Below are 14936 nucleotides of genomic sequence, written 5' to 3'. Positions count from 1 at the left end.
GATGAGGGTTATATCTATCGATTTAGCTTTAAGACAGATGAGGATTATATCGGTGGATTTAGCTTTTAGACAGATGAGGGTTATATCTGTGGATTTAGCTTTTAGACAGATGAGGGTTATATCTGTGGATTTAGCTTTAAGACAAATGAGGATTATATCTATCGATTTAGCTTTAAGACAGATGAGGATTATATCTGTGGATTTAGCTTTTAGACAGACGAGGGTTATATCTGTGGATTTAGCTTTTAGACAGATGAGGATTATATCTGTGGATTTAGCTTTTAGACAGATGAGGATTATATCTGTGGATTTAGCTTTTAGACAGATGAGGGTTATATCTGTGGATTTAGCTTTAAGACACATGAGGATTATATCTGTGGATTTAGCTTTTAGACAGATGAGGGTTATATCTGTGGATTTAGCTTTAAGACAGATGAGGGTTACATCTGTGGATTTTTTACACATTCCCATGTGCACAATCACACAGGCAAAAAAGCTTACTTACCTCTGAATGTGGCATGAGGCGCACAAGAATGGTGCATCCTGGGATAGCTGGAACACCATCGATGTCTGAGGCTTTAAGCAGCTCCTGTGGTGCATTTTTAGGAGGCATTCCATTCCTAAACTTCAGCTGATGACCTCCCACTCTAAGCAATGGCTGCAATGTCAAAGTTAATAGTTGAGTATATATACCCATGCAGTTTTGTCTCCACAATCGAAGTAAAAAGGTGCATAAATCAAAATAAATGTTTCTCTTTCATATGCAAAAGGTTGAGGAATTAGAGTAATATGACTCTCCTACTTTTTGTATCATACCAATTAGTGCTTCAGCTCAATGAAACGAGTGCAAGTATCTAATTAAAGGATCTAACTGACCCATTTAAACGTAAAGAGGGTCCAAATGTGGCTCAATGTTGATAAGGACTTCTGAATCCAACTTACCAATGGCGGCAAATGGCCAGTAGAGTACAGGCCACTCTTACAAAGTAAATTTATCTATCGGTATTTATTTCACTGGTGTTTTGATACTGTATTTGAGAAAGGCGGCCAGCAGGTTACTGGTTGGAGAATACTATGCTTCCCAGGGTAAATCACTAACCATTTCCAGGTACAAACTGGTTCATGGACAAATCTCCCAACTTACAGCTGCAGCCAAGCCAGCCAAAGCTGGGTAAGAAACTGTGACGTCAATGATCAATGCATAATTTACTAGTACACACATACCTGTGGCTTAACAAAAACTCTAAAGCACACCTCCATGCACATTGTCACTTTCAATACACAATACCTCACCTTGCACGTAATATACTATAACCATGAGTGAAAAACAAGAAAAAAGAACGACCTTTAATTCTTGGTTGTCACGTTTTGATGTAATAAAATTCTTGTGTAGCAGGACTCACCTTTCCAGTGTCATCGGGTTCAAACACCGGTAATATACAGCTTCCCACCACCATCAGCATGTCAGTCACCACATCCACGGTGTACAGCCGTAACAAGATCAGCATGTCCCCACTAGCTTCCTCATTATTCCCGTTAACAGTCAATTTGTAACCGAACACTGGACACCTGGCCGACTCAGACAGCTCAGGTAAGGCTTTGATGTCAGGTGGGCTTGTTATGTCACCTGTGTTCAGCACTCGCCCAGTTACCTGTCATGATTGCATGGCAGGATATAAATGTATTACTAACCTACAATGCTAATAACACAAAATTATGTTGATTTACACCATGCATCTATCATGACATATCATATATATACTTTTCTTCAGAAAATAACACCTAATTTAATCATAATGAATATTTTTTTTAAGACGGTCTAATGTCTTCATACACATACAGAAATCATTTTCCTGTTCAAAATTAAATGTCACACCAATTTTTTTTTACAGAAAGTCATTATTGAGGACATACAAGAGTTGACAGAACATATGTTAAGTGAGACACAATTTATTTTTTCTGACAATATCCCATTCCAATTCATGTATAGAGGAAACATCTTTCATTTCAAGACTTGCCTGGCTTTGATTTCATACACAATACCAAGTTCTGTAAGTGAGGGACTAACCTTGACCACTGAGGCACCCGGTAACTAACCTTGACCACTGAGGCACCCAGTAACTAACCTTGACCACTGAGGCACCCAGTAACTAACCTTGACCACTGAGGCACCCAGTGACAAACCTTGACCACTGAGGCACCCAGTGACAAACCTTGACCACTGAGGCACCCAGTAACTAACCTTGACCACTGAGGCACCCAGTAACTAACCTTGACCACTGAGGCATTGTCAGGGATGAAGCGCACACTGTCCACATACAGATCAAAGGCCTCAGTCACATCTGTGGGGGAAGGGTTCCACGATGCTGTCTTAGTCCTGTGGGCAACCCATGGGGAGGGATCCACGGGCCCAGGGGTATCTGGGGGCGGGATGATGTCCTTGGGGCGACGCCGCTTATGTTCAGGGCCTGGGGTCTGTTTCACCGGGGGCTTTGGTGTTCCGACATCAACATCTGGGGTCTGTGCTGAGGCTGGGGTGGTCAGAACTGGAGACCTGTAATATTTATGTCAGAATTGACTAATTCTTTCTTCCTCCACAACAACTTACACAAAAAAGTATATGTGCGGGGGCCTCCGTGGCCGAGGTGATTAGCGTGCCACCGGCGCAATGACCCAGGAACCTCTCACCAATGCAGTCAATAGGAGTTCCTGTTCAGTTCATACCAGCTTCCTCCCTGGCTGTATGTGGAAAGGTCTGCCACCAACGTGCAGATGGCCATGTGTTTCCTGGTTTGCACCCACCATAATGCTGGCTGACGTCTTATAAGTGAAATATTCTTGTGTACGGCGTATAACATGAATGAAATACGCAGATAAATAAAAACTACATGTAGACATGATATATAGCATCATCGCTGAAATTACGTCAGTAGTGAAATGACAATATTGGCTGGACTGGTAACTACTTTAAATATTCAACTAATCTCTTCTGCAATAGTATTATTTTGTCTCTGCTAAATATCAACAAATGAGGCCACAGTTGATTAATACTAACATGTCATGATACTGTACGGATATGTAATTTGCGATCTTCATTTCTGAAAGTCAGTGACATGATTTAAAAGTTACACGAATTGTCTCAAAAATCAGGGGCCTGACAAACTTATGCAGGTAATCCTGATCAGGGGTCAAACTTGTACAGGTAATTCTGGTTAAGGGTCAAACTTGTACAGGTTATTCTGGTTAGGGGTCAAACTTGTACAGGTAATTCTGGTTAGGGGTCAAACTTGTACAGGTAATTCTGGTTAGGGGTCAAACATGTACAGGTAATTCTGGTTAGGGGTGAAACTTGTACAGGTAATTCTGGCTACGGGACAAACTTGTACAGGTAATTCTGGTTAGGGGGTCAAACTTGTACAGGTAATTCTGGTTAGGGTTCTAACTTGTAGAGGTAATTCTGGTTAGGGGTCAAACTTGTACGGTAATTCTGGTTAAGGGACAAACTAGTGCAGGTAATTCAGGTTAGGGGTGAAATTTGTGCAGGTAATTCTGATTAGGGGTCAAACTTGTACAGGTAATTCTGGTTAGGGGTCAAACTTGTACAGGTAATTCTGGTTAGGGGTCAAACATGTACATGTAATTCTGATTAGGGGTCAAACTTGTACAGGTAATTCTGGTTAGAGGTCAAACTTGTACAGGTAATTCTGGTTCGGGGTCAATCTTGTACAGGTAATTCTGGTTAAGGGACAAACTTGTGCAGGTAATTCTGGTAAAGGGACAAACTTGTGCAAGTAATTCTGGTTAGGGGTCAAACTTGTGCAGGTAATTCTGGTTAGGGTTCTAACTTGTACAGGTAATTCTGGTTAGGGGTTAAATTTGTGCAGGCAATCCACATGGGGAGACAAACTTACGGCTTCCTGGGAGGAGACGGCTCCCTGGTGTCCTGAGGAGGTAACTGTACCGGAATAATGTCTGCAGGTTCCTCATATGGCTCCTCATCCAGGTCATAGATTATCAGACTCAGCTCTGAGGAGTAGCCCAGTAGGTCTGATAACAGATACATGTATCACAGATGTTAGCACTTGTGTGACAATCACAGACCAGCAAGCTCAGCTCTGAGGAGCAGCCCAGTAGGTCTGATAACAGATACATGTATCACAGATGTTAGCACTTGTGTGACAATCACAGACCAGCAGGCTCAGCTCTGAGGGGCAGTCCAGTAGGTCTGATAACAGATACATGTATCACAGATGTTAGCACTTGTGTGACAATCACAGATCAACAGGCTCAGCTCTGAGGGGCAGCCCAGTAGGTCTGATAACAGATACATGTATCACAGATGTTAGCACTTGTGTGACAATCACAGATCAGCAGGCTCAGCTCTGAGGAGCAGCCCAGTAGGTCTGATAACAGATACATGTATCACAGATGTTAGCACTTGTGTGACAATCACAGATCAGCAGGCTCAGTTCTGAGGGGCAGCCCAGTAGGTCTGATAACAGATACATGTATCACAGATGTTAGCACTTGTTTGACAATGACATATCAGCAGGCTCAGCTCTGAGGAGTAGCCCAGTAGGTCTGATAACAGATACATGTATCACAGATGTTAGCACTTGTGTGACAATCACAGATCAGCAGGCTCAGCTCAAATTACTCAAGTACATCAAGAGGTATTATCAAGAGGGGCCATAATCCTCTTTTGTTTCCTGTGATGTCGCTAATCCTCACAATCTGGATCAGAGATTACAACCATGGTGGGCGAATTATCACTGTGTAAAAAGATGACATTTGCACCTACTGTGAGCAGGATTCAAAGAGCCTAGGAGGTGTCACTTGTTTTTGCACGAGCCTTTGACTGGCGAGCAAGTATATGTAGGCCTACCTTTAATCAACAGGCAAAGTCACTGGTCACCTTTTAAAAAGTTCAACATTAAACATACAAATTTACCATTATTGGAGCCGGTCATTTGCACTGTCAAGCAACACAATTAGTTTTGGATTGTTTTCGGTTTTAATCATCTTTTGTAGCTGGCCTGATACTGGTTGTCAAATGGCATTGTTGTATACAGTTCAGAGTTTGTTAGAAGCTCCCTCATTGGTCCACAGGAGACACACAGCCAATGGGATAGCGTGTATCAAAGCGACATTCATTGGATGCCAGCATGTGCTACTTTCTTTCACTTTCCTTGCATACTGAAGACTGATAGAACTAAATACGAATGGACTCACAAGTTTTAATTACAGCCAATACACGCTTGACCACTTCAGCTTGTCAAGGACGCATATATTTTCGAATTCAATTCAGTTTTTGTCCAAAAATTTGAGTAATTTTACTACAAAAACACAGAAGTGATTTTTTTTAACCCCTATTTTCAGTTTTTAATGTCTTAGCGAGCACCTGACTAATGTTTATGTCCACTTAAAGACTACCATTCAGAGTGTCTTAAACCAGCATTATTATTTTTTTAATATTTTTGTCATTGTTCTTTGATACTATGGCGGTCAGTGGAGGCATCATCAATAGCTTGTCACATTTCCAAAGCGCATTCCATGTCAAAGGTGAAGAATGAACGAATGATTGGGGATTAATTCCTCGTCGGCAATATTTCACCCTCACTGTTGCAATTCACTGGGAAATCAGTTTCAGTCTACTGCATAGCAAATACACTATCTTATTTCAAAATGCTGTTAAGCATACCCACCTGTTTCGTACTCAGCTGAGGTGCCTGGGATCGGGGTTGACTTACTGCCCTTTTCCTTCCCAGGGTGCAATGGGTAGGTGTTATTTCCTGTTAGAAGTGTCCACTGATTGGCTGACACCTGATCATACAAAGGGACTTTACTCCAGCCCAGGGTGGTGGAATTGTTAGCTATGAAGTAAATATGTAACAAATTAAGAAAATGTAGACACCTTCAACAAAACAGTTTCTACATTCCCCAGCTTCCATTGTTCATGAGAACTGGTTGGTAAGGAAGTGGTTGACAATGCTCTCTTGTGTGATCTTGTATGAAGTTGGCTGCAGGCCACATATCACTCACCTATGTGAAATATGACACCAGTAACTTGCCAAAGATCAGTGGTTTACTCCAAGTAATCAAGTTTTATCAACCTATAAAATTTGCTACCACCATTAAACCTTACATGTATAAGGCAATAAACATGAATCAAATAAATAAATAAATAAATAAATAAATAAATCACCCACAGCTACACCGATAATTCCACCTTTTTGTCATTTAAAATGACTTAATTAAGTATTTAATGAAGATAAGCAAGGAGAAGAGAAAATACACATGCTCTATTTTATGACTTCTCCCTATTTCTCTCTATTACTGCTTTAGGTCATTTATACTGCTCTGGGTTTGATCTCCATGCTGAAGTCTTTTATAATGCAGGAAGAGAATTTCATACCTTGGTCACCTGCGGAAGGGGAATACTCCACTTCCACCATTGCATACACCGTCCCTCCAAGCTCCTTCTCCACATCTAACTGTGACAGATCCAATGCATCAAACTCAAACTTATCCACAGGGAACTTGGCATACAGAGTTCTCTCCCCATAGCTGTCAGTGTCAGACCTGACCTCCAGAGGGGGCTGTGTTGAAGGCTGGGTGGCAAGACGGACAGTCCCAAAGTACACAGACACATTAAGCTTCAGGTCAGACACATCACACTGAGACAGCTGAGGCTCCTGGGGATAAACACTTTTTTCACTTATTTATTTATTTGATTTGGAGTTTTACACCGTACTCAACAATATTCCACTTATGCGACAGCAGCCAGCATTATGGTGGTAGGAAACTGGGCAGAGCAAGGAGGAAACTCATGACCATCCGCAGGCTGCTGGCAAACCTTCCACGTACCACCTGAGAGGAAGCCAGCACCTTTAACGCCTTTAGACGCTTCCAAGTGTCGTTGAGCACTTATTGTCACCAAAGCCTCACAAGAGGTAAGAAGGAAAACTGCAAAATTCCTGTCCAAGGCTGGGATATCCCTCTTGAGTCTTAAGAGATTGAAAGGCAAGCTCCTTAACTAGATTTATCAAGTTAAAAAAAAATATGTTAAGGCATTATTTTCCACAGCCCATTACAAAGAGGACAAAATAATTTTTTACTGGATTTTACTGGCTGCATTTTACTGGTTGAAGATCTGCAGATGGAAAGAAAAACCCAGTCAGGTTAGGGAATGTTTGTCTCACCTTATCAAAGGACTCCGCAGGGAATATCAGTTTTAACCTCACGTACTTGAGACCGAATGGTTTCAGGGAGTCCACAGATGTGACAGAGGAGGCAGATTTTACCCGGACATAGGCAGTGCTGTTCAAACAAGTGAAACATTGGATCAGTTACGATATATTTATTTGTTTATTTGATTGGTATATAATGCCATACTGGAGAGTTTTCCCCCATATATGGCAGCGTTCAGAAACCAGAGTACCTGGGTTAAACCACCAACCCTTGGCAGGTACCTTTCAAGCCTCCTCATTAAAGTCGCAGCCGAAACTTCAAACAGTTTCACTGACCATGCGTCGGACAGATGCAGCAAGCCAGCGCATTAACCATATAGTTATAGTTGAGTATTCTTTAAAAACTGAGTGAGTGAGTGAGTACGTGCTTGGGGCTTAATGTCGTACTTAACAAGCAAGAGTCCTTTGATTGCAAGTAATGTACCTCCTTGTTGCAGGACGGATTTCCACCACTCTTTTATCTAGTGCTGCTTCACTGAGATGACTTACTGCTGGCAAATAAGCCATCCCACTCTAGCCATTATACTGATACGGGTCAACCAGTCGTTGCACTACCCCATTCACGCTGAATGCCAAGTGAGGAAGTTACAACTTCCTCTTTTAAGGTCTCTGGTATGACCTGACCCATGAATGACCCTGGATCTACAGCACATCAAGCGGACGCCTTAAAAACTGCTAACGGTACACAGTAACTTCTCACCACAAGATGGTTGCAGCTTTGGAGAAGAAGAGTTAAGCCATAGTCATCCATTCAATGTGAAACTCATTCACCTAACACTGCCTTGCATTTCTAGATGTCATACTGGAAGAAGCCAAATTGGTTTCAAACTAATAATTCTGAAGATTTTTTTTAAATTAAAAAAAAAAAACTTCTTCAGAGGCATATAGGAGCTGGGGTTGTATAAATGAACAGACAGTTTTCTTATCGATAACAACTCATGTGTTTATTACCTGGTAACATTTCAAACAATACAAAAAATGGATGGAAAGTCAGCATTAAGAGACCACATAGCTGCCCACCCAAATCACAAATTTCAATGGGACTCCGTCAAACCACTATCAACCAACAACAGGGACAACAAGAAACACAAACGACTGGAAACCATCATGATACGACGACACCGCACCAGGCTAAACAGAGATGAAGGTTACCACCTACCCAGTGCCTATGACCACCTCATCCAACTGGAGAGAGACCAGCTTAACCCCTCTACCAAGTAATCAGTTGATCTCAACTCACTATATATATTTTCTACACTCCTTTCTTGTACTTGCTGATCTCAACTCACTTGTTGCTGATCTCAACTCATTATTTTCACACCTTCAGGTCTTACTTGTTCTTAACATTTATCACTCTAGACTGGTATACATACGCATAAGTTATGCTGTTATATTATCATATGGTCTGAGAATGGTGTTAGAAGCTATATCGAAATGTTACCAGCTAATAAACACGAGTTGTTATCCATGAGAAACCTGTCTGTTCACCTATAAAAAAAACCCCTTGATTTATGCAAAAAAATCAAAAAAAACAAAATAACTATTTTCTTGGTGGCTGGTGGTTAGAATGAATACTAAGGGAAAAAAAACCAATTAAAATATTGTGTTGAGACAACAGATATGTCATCCATTCTTTCAATGGTCCATCTGGGCCTTTGCCTGTTCATGGTGGGTATTTCTGACAGAGGTTTTCCATTGTTACACACCATTACTGTCTCCAATATAAATCCCACCTGGGCCTTTGCCTGTTCATGGTGGGTATTTCTGACAGAGGTTTTCCATTGTTACACACCATTACTGTCTCCAATATAAATCCCACCTGGGCCTTTGCCTGTTCATGGTGGGTATTTCTGACAGAGGTTTTCCATTGTTACACAACATTACTGTCTTCAATATAAATACCACCTGGGCCTTTGCCTGTTCATGGTGGGTATTTCTGACAGAGGTTTTCCATTGTTACACACCATTACTGTTTTCAATATAAATACCACCTGGGCCTTTGCCTGTTCATGGTGGGTATTTCTGACAGAGGTTTTCTTCAATATAAATACCACCTGGGCCTTTGCCTGTTCATGGTGGGTATTTCTGACAGAGGTTTTCCATTGTTACACACCATTACTGTTTTCAATATAAATACCACCTGGGCCTTTGCCTGTTCATGGTGGGCATTTCTGACAGAGATTTTGCACTGTTACACAGCTTTACTGTCTTCAATATAAATCCCACCTGGGCCTTTGCCTGTTCATGGCGGGTATTTCTGACAGAGGTTTTCCATTGTTACACACCATTACTGGCCTCTTAATAAGTCTCACCTCGGCCTTTGCCTGTTCATGGCGGGTATTTCTGACAGAGGTTTTCCATTCTCCAAATGGATCCAGGCCATCTGAATGTCCATGGTGTACAGCTTACATGGTTCATTGAAAAACACCTGCCAGTCAAATCAATCTGTGCATTAATTAAAATTGGTCAAATATCATTTCTTATATGATAAAGTTGTCAAAACATGTTACCATTTACATTTATAACTGAAACCAATATCCATTTTTCTTTTAAGAAACTAGCAAGTATGGCCATTATCACATCCCGATACACCTTTAACTATTCACACTATTCCTATTTATGCGATCACACACCGATGCATATGTACATCCATTTACAAATAATCCACCCAAAATAAATTGTATATTTGTGTACTTATTCAGTCAATTTTGGGAGAGCCTTTGGGTGATTTTCCTTACCTCCTTCATGCTTCTGTAATCTGAGGCCATCATGAACCTTGACCTCAACAGCTCCAGCATCACCAGACAGAAGTTCTGCAGCACTGAGGCCTTCCAACCCTGCATGAAGCACTGATCCCACACGTACAGGATGGCCGGTGTGTCCAGCACGCTAACAAAACACTGAACACAAGGAAAAGTCACCACTGAAACTTTCTGTACCTGGCTGAAATTCCACTCACATTTCTACCCCCAGGGCCAGATCTAGGGAATTTGTGAACCTTTCAAAACGGTTAGGCATGAGTCATAAAGACAGGATTTGGAGATCCCAAATGATAAAATTTTCACACTTTTGTGTTACTAGCATTTATGAAAATTGTAAACCTGGCAGTTTTGACAATCAAAATGGTGCCCAAACTATTCGTCTAGATCAATTCTCGAACCTTAATAACCTGTTTCAAGGTGTACTTAGTAATTTTATTCTGCTCCAGTATCACAGCAGGGTGCATCAGCGAAGAAGTAAGTGCAGGGATTTTAATTTGCCTATGTAATCATGACTTGAGAAATTACTAAAAAAAACCTCAAACCTCCGCCCCCCCACCCCTAGCCCCTAGAAAGTCCACGTTGTTAAATTTTCACATTTTTGTTGAAAATGTCACAAAGTGATTTTTTTTTTCAAACTTGTTTTTGTGTTGTGATCCAGGATAAATATACGGTGTATGACCATGAATATGTGCAATCTGAGATTAAGCCTGCGAAGTTACCTCCCCTATCCACTTGCGCAGGAAGATAAGAGGGTCTGCGAGGAGTTTGGCGGACAGAGGATCTGACTGGACGACACTGGGGCTGGCTGACAGGAGCGTCTGGGCCTTGGCTTTTTCCTGGTGCATCAGCTGTACAAGGAACTCCTGTAATGACAAATGTCACTCTATCTAATCACTGAGTTTTACTTAACTGGAGTGTGTTCATGAAAGGACAAGAAATAATCACTTCTCCATCCAGCTGAGTGTGTGATCACTTTCACAAGCTTTTGTAAATAAAGTCTGGCAGTTTTCCTGATCACGTCACCTTTCAATGTTATTTTCAAAAAAGTTACATTTGGAAGGCACACAAGAGAGTGCTGTCAACTTCCTATTACTACCAATGCTCCAAGAACAACGCTAGTAGGAGAACCTGGAAAACTTCTCAGCTAAGACTGGTACTGAACCCACATTTCAGGTCACCTACATGTAGCACTTGACCAGGGCCCACTCCCTGCTTCAAGTTCAAGATATAACTTGTGGTTAATAACTGCCTATACCTTTCTGTAAGCCCTATTTGTCTAATTAAGACAAGATAAAAGTTCCAATTCTAATTTTAGTTAGTCTCCTATCAATAATTCTCCCACAAAATTCTTCCTAAATTTTGTCATCGCTAAAGAGATAAAATAATAACATTACGATATTCCAGGAATAATCCCTGACCTTTGGGTTGAACTGGATGTTAATGAATGCAATTTCCCTGAGATGATCGTAGAGTTCAGCATCTTCCCGGTGGAGCGCCTCAAGAACAGTCTTGGCGATGGCAAATACCTGAGGCCAGGTAGGGAAGCAGCTGTCGTTAAGCAGATCCAGGTACATGGCTAGCTCGTATAGACTCTCACCTGGGAAAGTGAGAGCACAGTAAAACTGTAACACATGTTCAGTATGGCAACGTTAAAAGTCATAACTAACACAAACACCTGGAAATGTGATGGCTCAGTAGGGGCTTAACATCTTCCTTTATATGTTAAATACCATCCTTAAGACAAATTTATCTGTACCCTATGCCATACTCCTGAATGTTTCACTTATACGATGGCAGTCAAGATTCCTGGGTGGCGGAAACTGGAGCTCCACACGTATACCACAACCCTTCGGCAAGTCATGGATGTGATAAACAGCTATGCACACCATATAGGTTGTAGACCCGTGGTATTGAACGAATGTTAGCCTGCATAAACGAACGTTGTAATCTGCTAATTAAATCTGATTACAGCAGAAGAGAAGAGCTGACTTGCAAGCTATGTGCAAGTGGACAAAAGCCACTAACCTCTCACATCAGAGCTGTCCCTGAGCGCCAGCTGTAGAGGGAAGAGCCAGTCTATCAGGTAAGGCTCATAACTTCTGTCATACACATACAGGACATTCAGCACCCGCGCCGCCTCTCTCAGGTGTGCCTGCTGGTTATGGGGTACCATTCCCACTGTGCGGCTGTACTTCTATAAGTAAATCATTAACATTCATCTGTATGTATGAGAGTAAATCATAGCACAAACTTCCCTACTACTGGCAACCAGCTTCCATACCCCCCATCCACTAAACCCAATCCTTCACTACTGTAAATCTTCAGCCTTTTCAAACACTAAAGCACTTTTTCAGTGGAATTTATACATACAAGTTATTATGATAATGATGCTAAAAATTATGTTTGTTTCACGAAAACTGTGCAAATTATTTCTCTACACTCCATAGTTCACTCAGAATGTGTTAAAACATTGGTTACCGTCAAAAATTTCCAGTCCCCAAAACTGTACTTTTACACACCCATAATAACACTGATGGACCGAAAAGTGCTTATCAAGATTCTCACATTAGGGCTTGCAACTAGAAACACTGGAGACGCGTTCATTCTGTGCTACCAAGGCATGCCTCTCCAGACATTTACAAAATTCATTCATATATTTCACGTATTTTTTCAATTACCGCACCCTACAGTCAATCATATTTAGACAGCTTAACTTCATGCTTTGTATTCTACATGTATATCATATTTTCATCTTTGAAGCCACAGTTACAAAACTATGTAAATACCTTACAAAGTAAGTATTTATTTAAATGAAAAACTGAATTACTTTTTGAGAATGGCCCCAGGACTTTAATCCAGTTCTGTTCAGGAAGCTCATTAGCAGACAACAACGGCTTAGACATACCTCAATGACAGCATTCTCTATCAGTCCCGTTATCGGAGAATGTGTAGCTCGCTTTATCCCCAGGTCCACAGCACCTTTCTGAACAGCTTTCGCAAACCTTTCCCGCACCACTCTCTCAACATTTCTGAGAAAAGAAAGAAAAAGAATATGAAAAAAAATATATTTGAGTGGGGCATATTGCTGCATTTGAGGATGATTCTCTTTTATGAAAGTTAGTCAGGATTATGGGGAGAGGAAACGGTGCTGATTTTGCAGAAAACCACCTGCATTAGCCTGTGGTCTGCTTTAGGCCAAATCCGCAAATTTTATACGGCAATTATTAAAACACTTACACATTAATTATTTGAATTATATTATTCAGTGGTGCTGGGTGTTATAAAGGGAAAAAAACTATTGAAAATCTGAGTGTAAATCTTCCTTAAATAAATGATCTGCCATGGTAAAAGATTAACAAGCATCCCCAGAGGCGATGCCATTCTGTCGTCATCATGACACAACTCAGAAACACAAATGAAACAATGATTTAGATGTTCATGAAACTACATATATTAATGAAGCTAACTTACACTCCCTTCATGCGTTTTCTTTGATCCCTGAAGAGAACATCAGCCCAGATGTAAGACCGCAATATGCCCGGGAGTTGTCTCCCATGTAAGCGACCCACCACCAGGTCGAACTTGCGAGGGTCTCTCTGTAACACCTGGACAATAGCCTTTCCAATCTTGTCACTCTGGAGGCCCCAGAGAGGGGGAGGATCGCCTTCCAAGTTGTGTAAATTTGCTGGAACGAATATCAATGAAAGCACATCTAAGGGTGGATTTCACGTTCTTCAGTCTTCAGTTTACATTTTTTTATTTACTTTAGGATGAGGATTATGAAACCAGGATGTTGAGAGTAAACCATACCCACTGGCCAAGAACCTGACAAACATTGTGGCTAAAACCCCCAGGCTAGCCACACCTGTGCTCTACCCTGCAAACTCATTGGTCAGGGGATAATCAGCTGTGGTGAAACCAAGACTTTAGCCAACTCAGGCAGCAAGGACAGCATAGATAAAAGTATAAAATCATATGTATTAATCTGAAAACTTAGTCCCTTGTAGGAATTCTAATGAAATCTGATCTCAGTGAATACCTTCAGAAATTTTCATCTACTTGATCATGAGACAAAACTATTTCAGGACTAGCTCTTAGATATAATGACCCCTTTGGTGACACCAGTGAGTGCTTTTAGGGACTCAGAAAATCTAACCTATTTCATTTATATATTTATTTATTTATTTTATCGGTGTTTTCCGTGGTACTCAAGAGTACTTCATTCATACAACGGAGGTCAGTATTATGGCAGGAGGAATCCAGGCAGAGCCCAGGGAAACCGACGACCATCTGCGTGTTGCTGATAGACTTTCCCACGGACAGCTGGAGAGAAAGTGTACATGAGCTGGACTTGAACTCACAGAGACCGCATTCGTGGAAGGCTCTTGGGTGATGGTGCTCAGCCACAAAGGCCCCCTCTAATCTATTTTATCTCCAGACAGAAATATTTCAGGGCCTGCTCTTAACTATAGAGTCCTGTACATTTACATAAGTGAGTACCTTTTATGTGGCTGGTGGAGGGTAGGTCAGGTCTGACCGTGGAGGCTGATGAACTGGACTTGATCACACTGGGCACTGGAACACGGTTCAAACCAGACACTTGCTTCTCCTTTTGGCTCAACTGTTGGATTTCCAACTTCTTCTTTTTCTGGTATTGTCAAACAGATAAAAAAAGTTGTAAGGAAAAATTGGGTCCCAGTAATGGGGACAAGAAACATTTTTGCTGTAAGGTTACCACAGTTACTTCAAAACCTGATTGTAACCCAATAGATACAATGTTACAATGTATCAGTTATTACTCTATTGTCATTCTATATTTACAGGATAAGTGTCCAGATTTCTTAATCATTCAGAATTAGCTACCCCTGTATATATTGTTAAATTGAGTGTACAAAATTATTGAAAAAGGGTACATCAATTGGAG

At 41.1% G+C, this 14936-nt stretch overlaps 1 protein-coding gene across 1 annotated transcript in view; it reads right to left on the bottom strand.

The window, feature by feature from the left end:
* LOC135476597 (uncharacterized) overlaps positions 1 to 14936 on the bottom strand; it is a 37080-nt gene that overhangs the window by 18303 nt on the left and 3841 nt on the right. The window contains 15 exon segments of the mRNA XM_064756674.1: positions 506 to 658; positions 1404 to 1652; positions 2272 to 2554; positions 3912 to 4047; positions 5706 to 5873; positions 6416 to 6695; positions 7203 to 7320; positions 9563 to 9678; positions 9989 to 10150; positions 10732 to 10875; positions 11431 to 11609; positions 12038 to 12206; positions 12918 to 13041; positions 13484 to 13697; positions 14513 to 14660. Coding sequence (XP_064612744.1) covers positions 506 to 658; positions 1404 to 1652; positions 2272 to 2554; positions 3912 to 4047; positions 5706 to 5873; positions 6416 to 6695; positions 7203 to 7320; positions 9563 to 9678; positions 9989 to 10150; positions 10732 to 10875; positions 11431 to 11609; positions 12038 to 12206; positions 12918 to 13041; positions 13484 to 13697; positions 14513 to 14660 — 2643 coding nt within the window.

The sequence above is a fragment of the Liolophura sinensis genome, chromosome 10 (genome assembly GCF_032854445.1).
Source record: "Liolophura sinensis isolate JHLJ2023 chromosome 10, CUHK_Ljap_v2, whole genome shotgun sequence".
In the NCBI taxonomy this organism is placed as follows: domain Eukaryota; kingdom Metazoa; phylum Mollusca; class Polyplacophora; order Chitonida; family Chitonidae; genus Liolophura; species Liolophura sinensis.
This window is presented reverse-complemented; position numbering and strand designations above follow the sequence as displayed.